The 10,451-nt window shown below is 49.2% G+C and overlaps 1 protein-coding gene across 1 annotated transcript; it reads right to left on the reverse strand.

Moving 5' to 3' along the window:
- Positions 1-1,064: 1,064 nt before the first annotated feature.
- Positions 1,065-3,559, reverse strand: LOC135983813 (uncharacterized). Its single transcript, XM_065597217.1, has 2 exons — positions 2,615-3,559; positions 1,065-1,656 (listed from the first exon to the last, which is right to left on the reverse strand). Exons 1-2 carry the CDS (start codon positions 3,153-3,155, stop codon positions 1,211-1,213), a joined length of 987 nt encoding a protein of 328 aa, XP_065453289.1. The 5' UTR covers positions 3,156-3,559; the 3' UTR covers positions 1,065-1,210.
- Positions 3,560-10,451: the final 6,892 nt, after the last annotated feature.

A 10,451-nucleotide genomic window follows, 5' to 3' on the forward strand; every position in this document is an offset into this window, starting at 1 on the left:
ACTGTGGGTAGCTATCCCATAGCTATCCCATAGTTCCCGCAGTCTCCCGCGCCCATTGGAATTCTGGGTTGAGATCCCAGTGCCTGAAGGGACAAAAAACATCGTCGCAGGTGGTTCTGGGTACAGCTTCACCTCCTGCCTCCCTCCCTCCCTGCATGAAAGCAACGGACGGCAGACAACCATTTCGCGCCTTTTTTCCTGGGTGAACACTGCAGACTCCATACCACGGCAAGCATGGAGCCCGCTCAGCTCAAGACAGCAGTCATGAACATTGTAAACACCTCGCGCGTTCTCGTGGAGTTTATGCTGAGCCAGGACCAGAAAAACGAGGCGAGGAGGCAGCGGCAGCGCAGCGACAAGCATGATGAGGACATGGACATGGACACGGACACAGAATTCTGTGAAACCACGGGCCCCGGTGCTTTGGAGATCATGTTGTTAATGGTGCAGGTTCTATCCATGGAACGCCGATTCTGGGCAAGGGAAACAAGCACAGACTGGTGGGACCGCATAGTGTTGCAGATGTGGGATGATTCCCAGTGGCTGCGGAACTTTCGCATGCATAAGGGCACTTTCATGGAACTTTGTGACTTGCTGTCCCCTGCCCTGAAACGCCAGAATACCAATATGAGAGCAGCCCTCACAGTTGAGAAGCGCGTGGCGATAGCCCTGTGGAAGCTTGCAATGCCAGACAGCTACCGGTCAGTCGGGAATCAATTTGGAGTGGGCAAATCTACTGTGGGGGCTGCTGTGATGCAAGTAGCCAAAGCAATCACTCAGGTGCTGCTGCGAAAGTTAGTGACTCTGGGAAATGTGCAGGCCATAGTGGATGGCTTTGCTGCAATGGGATTCCCTAACTGTGGTGGGGCGATAGATGGAACCCATATCCCTATCTTGGCACCGGAGCACCAAGCCACCGAGTACATAAACCGCAAGGGGTACTTTTCAATGGTGCTGCAAGCACTTGTGGATCACAAGGGACGTTTCACCAACATCAACGCGGGCTGGGCGGGAAGGGTTCATGACGCTCGCGTCTTCAGGAATACTACTCTGTTTAAAGGGCTGCAGCAAGGGACTTACTTTCCGGACCAGAAAATAACCGTTGGGGATGTTGAAATGCCAATAGTTATTCTTGGGGACCCAGCCTACCCCTTAATGCCATGGCTCATGAAGCCATACACAGGCAGCCTGGACAGGAGTCAGGAGCTGTTCAACTACAGGCTGAGCAAGTGCAGAATGGTGGTAGAATGTGCATTTGGCCGTTTAAAAGGTCGCTGGCGTTCATTATTGACTCGCTTTCCTGCAGCCGTTCCTGAAGCTCCACCAGACGCCGGAGTATGTCTGTTTGCTCACGCAGCAGCCCCAGCGTTGCATCCTGCCTCCTCTGATCTTCCTGCCGCCACCTCTCATCTCGAGCGTCTCTCCTCTCCTCACGTTGGTCCCTCATGTCCTCACGTTGGTCCCTCCTGTCCTCACGTTCACTGGCTTCTTTCCTATACTTTGCAACCGTTTCCTTCCACTCATTCAGATGAGCTCTGTCACTGCGGCTGGATTCCATAATTTCTGAAAACATCTCATCTCGCGTCTTCTTTTTACGACACCTTATCTGTGATAGCCTTCGGGATGGAGGAGGGAGGCTTGAGGAATTTGCAGCTGCTGTAGGGAGGGGAAAAAAGAGAGAATTGTTTAAAAAGATACATTTTGCAGAACAATGCTTATACTCTTTCACGGTGACCAACACTATTCACATTACATAGCACATGTGATTTCTGTGCAAGGTCGCATTTTGCCTCTTAATACTGAGTGCCTGTGGCTTTGCTGCTAGAGATCACAGGTCCGGGCAACAGAATTCGGCTTGCATGCGGCCATGGTAAGCCATTGTCTTACGGCTTCTGCGCCCTCCTTTCCCACATACCAAGCAAAGCCCGTAGAGTGCTGCAGTTTTTCTGTTAACATTCAGCAGAAGCAGAAAACAAACTAACCACCCCACCCCCACCCTCCCGCCATAAATTCTCTGGGATGATCACGGTACCCCTCCCCCCACCGCCTGGCTGGTAACAGGGAAGATCCCTGCTAGCCAAACGCGAAAAGCTCAGGGCCAATTTCCCATCTGCGCTTGGCTAACTGCAGGGAAGGATTTATTTTCAGCCACAGGCAAACAGCCCAGTAAGAACGGCCACTTCTGTCCCCTTAATTAAGTTCCCGTATTTCAACCAGGTTACCATGAGTGATATCACTCTCTTGAGGATTACACAACAAGATAAAGAACGGATGTTGCTTGAATGCCAGCAAACACCGGGACCATACGCTGCCAGGCTTTGTCAGGCAATGATACCAGATTATTTGCTGCAAGCATGGCGTGGTCAAGTGTCCTACCATGAAGGACGGAATAAGGATGCATTGCCCAGAAACCTTGTGGCAAGGCTTTTGGAGTACCTCCAGGAGAGCTTCATGGAGATGTCCCTGGAGGATTTCCGCTCCATCCCCAGACACGTTAACAGACTTTTCCAGTAGCTGAACTGACCGCGAATGCATCCCAAGTCCTCAGGGCAAAGTAATCATTAAAAACCGTTTGCTTTTAAAACAAGTTTTATATTTTAAAAGGTAAACTCACCTGAGGTCCCTTCCATGGGGTCAGGGTCTTGGATACTGGCTTGGGAGGGTTGGGAGGGTACTTCAGTCAGGCTGAGAAAAAGATCCTGGCTGTTGGGGAGAACGGAGTGCTGTGTGCTCTCTGCAAGCTCCTCCTCCTCCTCCTCCTCTCCCCCATCGGCAGAATCCTCAGGTGTAGCTGATGAGACTATCCCCGACCCGGAATCCACGATCACAGGTGGGGTAGTGGTGGCTGCCCCCCCTAGAATTGCATGCAGCTCGGCGTAGAAGCGGCATGTCCGCGGCTCTGACCCAGAGCGACCGTTTGCCTCCTTTGTTTTTTGATAGGCTTGTCTGAGCTCCTTGACTTTCACGCGGCACTGATCTGAGTCCCTATTGTGGCCTCTCTCCATCATGCCCTTGGAGATTTTTTCAAAAGTTTTGGCATTTCGTCTTTTAGAACGAAGTTCTGCTAGCACTGAATCCTCTCCCCCTACAGCGATCAGATCCAGTACCTCCCTCACGGTCCATGCTGGTGCTCTTTTTCGATTATCGGCCTGCATGGTTACCTGTGCTGATGAGCTATCTGTGGTCACCTGTGCTCTCCACGCTGGGCAAACAGGAAATGAAATTCAAATGTTCGCGGGGCTTTTCCTGTCTACCTGGCCAGTGCATCTGAGTTTAGATTGCTGTCCAGAGCGGTCACAATGATGCACTGTGGGATAGCTCCCGGAGGCCAATACCATCGAATTGCGGCCACACTATCCCTAATTCGAAATGTTAAAATCAATTTTGGCGCTATTCCGCTCGTCGGGGTGGAGTACAGAAATCGATTTAAAGGGCCCTTTATTTCGAAATAAATGGCGTCGTTGTGTGGACGGTTGCAGGGTAAATTCGAATTAACGCTGATAAAACCGAATTAAAGTCGTAGTGTAGACCAGGCCTGGGAGTGACAGAAGTAAATTTTTCCATTTGTCTATTGGAAGAAAATAGAAGGGCTGAAAGCGCCAGGAGTTTCCAGGCTGGGGAACTAATGAGCCGTGGGTACCTCCTACAGGCTTCGGGGTGCTGGAAGGGGATTAATTAAGCTATTCCTTTCCCCAGCACCCATCCCATTCTCACACCTCTTTAAAAACATACAGCAGCCACTGCTGGTCACTAGAGATGGGGCTGCTGGGAGCTGAGATAGGGTTGTAACAAGGAAAGGCACTGAGGACTTAGCTGAGATCATGGAAGGGAAGTAGGGGTGATAGAACGGAATGTAACACCCATCCTCACAGCTCCTGCCATTCTTAGGGGTCTCCAACAATCCAGCCAGGAGGCAGAGGCAGGAAGCCACCATTGCTGGCTCTGGAAGAGAAGCAGAGCTCAGGTCCCTAAGCTGCTCTTCTCTGCTGCAGTTGCTCTCACGCTGGCCGCACATGGCTTTGCAGCAGCTCACGGTCACGGGGCTGTTCTGCTCCACTCCCCGGTGGCATAGCTTGGGGGCCCCTCCAAATACCATTATGTCTCTCAATGAGAGTGAGAGGCTTAACTCAGTAATGATTGTAAAGAACGTAACATCCTCGCTCTTTGGGCTTGTTCTTATTTTCTTCAAACCTGGGCTCCTGTTCCCTAGAGCACATGGGGGGGAAAAGAAAAAAAAAAAAAACTTCAGCACAATTGTGTGTTTTCATGTCATCGTAGGTAATTACTGTAATTGCTCAGGAATTCCTGTTCCTGACACATAGGGACTGGGTGTGTTGAGTAGAGCTCACGGCACATCTAGCTCCTCTCGACAGCCTCGTTGATCCCACACCATGTAGATTTCCACTTTCCATTTGTTTTTCATGCAGAGGGCTGGGGCCTATAGATTTCCTACTCTGCAAAGGGAGCTACTTTCAGATAAGTCCCTCCAGCTGAGTGAGAGCAACTGCGTTTGAAATTATAGGCTCGGGGGGGGAAGAGATGCCAGTGTAATGATCTAGGCTGAAGCCACTAATTCAGTGTGAAGAATAAGTGGATGCTGGAAAGGATGTACAAGGTACATGAAAGAGCCAGTGCATAATAAAGAGGACAAATTAGATCATCTGTGATTTAATAATAAGCTATAGCACAGAGGATCATTGGGGTCCATGATACTATGTTTGGGATTTGGATTTGCGTAAAATGCACTAATCAATAGAGTGGCTTAGTGTATACAACCATAGCTCCTAGCAGCTGGCAAGTGATTGTAATAGCCTGCTAAGCTACTCGCCATTCAAGAGGGGCTCCTTTATCCCTAATGGAGAAGGCCATTGTTGAACATCCCAAGCCCAGTCACCACTGATGCCCCCGGTCTCTCTCTGTTTGTACCAATGGCTCATTACACTGACATGTACAAACTTTTAAAACAGTATTTAAACCAAACCCATATACAGTATTATCCACTCTAGTGATTTTGTCTCGAGTCGAGGTGGGCAAATAATTGATTTTTCGGTTCGACCAGCCAAAGGAAAAAATCAGTAAAAAATATTCAGTGCAGTTCTGGAAAAGTTTGGAATTTGCCCTCAATAGAACCCAACCTGGAAACCACAGTGCATCCCCGGATTTCCTGTTACTACTGCAGGTGCAAGTCTTGAGGCAGAGGCCACAGAACCCCCCCACAACTAGCACTGATAGACTCTGGGACTGCTACCAACTTTATAGATGCTGAGGCACCCGAAACTCTCCAGATCCCCCTCCAGTCGAAACCCACACTGGACTTTGTGGAGACTATTGTTGCGTTGCCCCTATTGTCGGGATCAGTGACTCAAGAGACCGTCCCCTTAGAGGCCGTAATGGAAGGGCACAGAGAAACAATATGCTTTGATGTGATCCGCTCCCCATTCTTCCCGATAATTCTTGGCATTCCTTGGTCAGAGTGGCATGACCCGTGTATTTCCTGGTGGTGGAGGAGCATTAGTTTCTCCTCTGAATACTGTCACAAAGTGTGCCTCCAACGAAGCAACCAACCCCCAAGTGACTGACCCCAAGGGCCCCAGCATGGGAGGAGATCCTCAGAAGCAGAACCCCAGATGGCATGGCCTAGCCAGACAGAAGCAGCTCCAGGCCAGAACCTCAGCCTCCCTGACAAGTACCACGACTACCTGGATATGTTAAAAAAGAAAAATGCAGACTCACTGTACCCTCACAGAGACTATGATTACCCAATAGACCAACAGGCCAGAGCAAAGGCACCCTACAGATGGATATACTCTATGTCTGACCCAGAGCCGATAAAAGCCTTGCCAAAGGCTTCATTCAGGGATCTACTTCACCAGCAGGGGGCACCAGTCCTCTTTGTGAAGGAGGACAGGTCACTATGCCTCTGTGTAGAATATTGTGCATTGAACCAAGTAACTATTCATAACCAGTACCCTGTCCCCTCATTCTGGAATTGCTGAACTGCCTGAGGACTGCCGGGATCTTCATGAAACTAGATCTTTGGGGAACATACAATCAAGTGTTCATAAGGCATGGGGACGAATGGAAGACTGCTTTTCATACCCAATATGGGCACTTTGAATACTTGTGATACTGCTTGGCTTAACCAATGCCCCTGTAAACATTTCAACATTTCACAAACAATGTGCTCAGGGATATCCTGTTCCACTACATGATAATCTACCTTGAGGATATGTTGGTATTTTCAGAGAACCCAGTACAGCACTACCACCATGTCAGGTCTGTCCCTGAGCGACTACAGAAGCATGGGTTGTGCACCAAACTGGAAAAGTACCTTTGACCGGGCCGCCATTGAATTTCTGGGATTCATCATCTCCCCAGAGGGAATCCAGATGGATCCACTGATGGTGGAAGCCATTCGCAACTGTACAACACCCTGGACCTTCCAGGAACTTCAGCGCTTCCTGGGCTTTGTGAATTTTTATAAGTGATTCATCACTATCTTATCCCAATTAATAACTCCCTTGACTTCCCTCCTCTGCTCAGCTTGCTTTTCACCAGCTAAAGGCGGTCTTCACTATGGTCCCAATCCTGGCACACTCTGACCCAACTGATCCATTTATTGTGGAAACAGAAACATCCACTGCGGCCCTAGGGGAGGTATTCTTGCAAGTACTCGGACACCAATCAGTTCTGCACTCTTCAGAAACTTCTGTATTCTACTCTCACACTTACCCTGGCCAAGACGAACTATAAAATATTGGGCAAAGAGCTGCTTGCCATAAAAACTGCATTTGAAGAATGGGGTCACCACCTTGAGAGAGCTCGGCACCCAGTACAGGTCTTCACTGACCATAAGCACCTCAACTACCTCCGCAAGGTCTGAATGTTGAACCAGAGGCAGTTAAAGTGGGTCTTGTTCTTTTCTCGGTTCAAGTTTACAATTACCTACTGCCTGAGAAAGTGAAATGGGAAAGACAATGCTCTATCATGGAAGGGGGAATACTATATGGGAATGAAAGAACTGACTTCTGAGCCCCCTTATCTCCTCAAGTCTGGTAACTTTGCTAATGCCACAATTCAGCAAGACCTGCTGTCCCTCATCTGGTCTGCCTTGAAAGAAGACTCACTTGCCCAGGACACCTGAGTGGAGATGCTACAGCTGTGCCATGACACTCCGATGGTGAGTCACTTTGGCTGCTGGAAGACTTCCCGCATGGTTGCCCATTTTTTCTGGCGGCCCCACACATGGGCCAAGGTTCAAGCATACGTGGACGCCCATGAGTGCTGTATGTAACAAGACACCTCGAACCAGACCCCTTGGCACCTTAGTACCCCTGTAGACTATGCCTAGGCCTTGGTCCATCATTAGCCTAGTCTTTATTGTGGAATTTCCAGCATCTGGCCGCATCATAGTCTTAATGGTATGGACCACCTAACCAAAATGGCCCACTTCATCCCCTGAAACCAGCTGCCCTCTGCTGAGGCTACTCCCCGACTCCTCCTACACAACATAGTCTAGCTCCACAGACTCTCAGACTGCATAGTTTCCATCCAGGGCCTACGGTTCACCTCTCACTTCAGGCACAAAGTGTTCAGGCTATTGGCCCTCAGTATGTCCACCTCCACCACATACCACACCCAAATGTATGGACAAACTAAACAGGAGAACCAAGTACTGGAAGAATACTTAGTACTTTCTAAATGATCAGCAGGATAACTGGTCCACACTTCTGCCATATGCAGAGTTTTCTTACAACAATGCTGACCATGCCTCCACAGGTCTGAGCCCCTTCTTTGCTAGTTACAGGTTCCATCCCCTTTTCCACCCGGCATTACCAGTAACCTCCCTGAACCCTACTGCAACTGACTGGGTTCAACAGCTCCATCTTCAGAAAGAACTTAAGAACCACCTAGAATAATCAAAGAAAGCCTACAAGAGGCACATGGACTGTCGGCAACAAGAAGCTCCAGTATTTACGGTAGGCCAGAAGGTGTGGCTCATTGCCAAAAAACTCCAGACCAGGCGACTCTCCCACAAATTGGACCACCAGTTCCTGGGACCCTTCTCAATCTGCCAACCAATTAACCCGTTTACCTTTGAACTCCAGCTTCCCCAGTTCCTCAAAATAAACCCAGTTTTCCATGTCTCCCTTCTGAAGCCCTACATTGAGAACACCTTCCCTGACTGACCCACACTGCCACCTCTACAAATCAAAATCCAGGGTCACAAGGAATATGAAGTCCATGCCATCCTCGATTCCTGATGGAAGCACAGCCACCTGTACTATCTGGTGGACTGGGAAGGCTATGGCCCCAAAGAACACACTTGGGAGCCTGGCTCCCATGTCCACACCCCAGACAAACCTGGGTCGGCACCATCCTGTAGGGGAGCCTGATGGGGGGATGATGTTATAACCTGCGGGGCTGCAACTTGAGGGGTTCTGTGATGCTGATACCTCTGCATTGCCACAGGGGGCTTAGATTGGGCTCCCACAGGAGGACTCTGTGAGGTTGGGCGTGGCAGGAAGTACTGCCCACTAGGACCTGAGTGGTGGCTCTTCACAGCTCCCTGACTGGCCAATACCAGTACTTAAACCAGAAAGCCATGAAGGGGAATTGTCTGAGCAATAACATAGACTGCCTGCCCGTCTCTTCTCCAGACTCTGCTTGCGATAGACCCTAGACTCTGGCTTCCAACCTGGGTTTGTCCGCAACTTCACTATTTGATTGCTGTCTGTAATCTGGTGCATGAGCCCGATCTCCCAGTAACCCGACCCTGCCTGCCTCCTGGTGCCTGACCCTCTGGCTCGTCTTGGACCTGATTCCCTGGTACCTGACTCAGCCTGACTCCCAACTCCTGCTCCGATCACTAGGTCTATCTCTCTCATCCTGGTCATGACAGAATATCCCTCCTCTGAATCAGGCCGAAAGAAGATTTGAATCCACCTCTCCTACCTCCCAGGTGAGTGCCTGAACCACCAGGCTATAAAATGGCTCTCACTTTTTCGTTGGCCCTGGGTCTCCCACATCCCAGGCAAATACCCTAATCACTGGGCTAACAGTTATAAAGGGGGACACACATCCATGCACATACACTTTTCTGAACCTGGCCCTGAAAAACCTTTCCCCAGCTGAAACTAATTGATTCAAATTCGCAAATAGTTTTTGGTTGACAGAAACTGCATTTTTCGGTGAAAAAACTATTAATCCAAAAAGTTTCGCTCAGCTCTTTTAATGAGTCTGATGACATTTGTTATTTTACTTAAAACCACAGGTCCTAGAAGCAAACCCTGTGCGTGAGTCCTACCTTGTCTGAGTATCTGTGATTGGAATAAATTCTTAGGTGCGGCGCTGCTGCGCCACAGGTACCAATGTCACAAGAAAGTATAATGTGGTTTCAAAACCATGTATTCAGTCAGTTCTGCAGATGAGCTCTCAGTTCTACTGATGAGATCTGCTATGGAATGACTGCATTACAAAGGGATGTTAAGACCTCTTCCAGACCACAAAATATGCAGCAAATCAGTGTGCCAAATACCAGTCCTTTCCATGCAAAGAGCCACCCTGCAAGGTATTAATCCATGCAGCTGCCTTGAACTATTAATGTCTCTCAGTCTTACATAAAAAGCCATTCCAGGCTGGCTGCCACTGTCTCCCAACCAGAGATTTGCATAGTCTTTAAAACAACTGAAGGTCAGTCCCACACAGAACCCAAGAGTTTGAATGGGGAGTGTGCCTGGACACCTTCTCAGCCCTATTGTGGTCTCTCTGTAAACTATGGACTTTGAGTGCGCATAAAAGACTACCCGCTAGTGGCTAGTCTACATGGAGGATGAACGACCGGTTACAGCAACCAGCTTTTCTTCAGCTAAAGTGGGCTGTTGGAGAAAAATACCCAGAGTTCTAATTTCTCGGGTGGGCATAGGGGTGCCACCTGGTTGGGTTTTTTGTATTGCCTTCCTGGTTAAAAAATTTTTATGTGCCAGAGCTCTCTCCTGCCGACAAAGAGCGGCTACACTGCGTACCTTACAGCAGCACAGCTGTGCTGCTGTAAGGTATGCAGTGTAGACACAGCCTTGGACAGGTGGATATAAACGATTTTTCTCTGGATCTGAATTCCAGCAAGCCTCAAGTGCTATTTATCTGTGTACCTCTTTGTGAAATGTGTTCGCCCACCACTGATAAGGTATTTTATCATTTTTCCACGTGAGTTTATTTGAGAGCATAGGGTTTGTCTGGTTTCACACCCATATACACCTCTACCTCGATATAACACTGTCCTTGTGTGACGAACTGGGCCTGTTCTTACTGTGGTCTGTGAATGCTGACAGGGGAGTGTGGCTAGGATAGTCTGCATTGGGGGATGGGAGTCTGAGTCTGCCCGAGGGTGAATACCTGAGCGTGTAACATGAGAACCCAGGAAGGAGTTGGAGGCCAGGTGACACCTTGGC

Source organism: Chrysemys picta, chromosome 5 (genome assembly GCF_011386835.1).
Source record: "Chrysemys picta bellii isolate R12L10 chromosome 5, ASM1138683v2, whole genome shotgun sequence".
Classification (NCBI taxonomy): Eukaryota; Metazoa; Chordata; order Testudines; family Emydidae; genus Chrysemys; species Chrysemys picta.

Excerpts from the sequence above, each read along its gene's own strand:
- LOC135983813 (XM_065597217.1), bottom strand. The coding sequence starts at position 3,155 with ATGCAGGCCGATAATCGAAAAAGAGCACCAGCATGGACCGTGAGGGAG. Across the intron at positions 1,657-2,614 it reads CCCCATGGAAGGGACCTCAG|CAGCTGCAAATTCCTCAAGC; the intron begins GTGAGTTTACCT and ends CCCTCCCTACAG.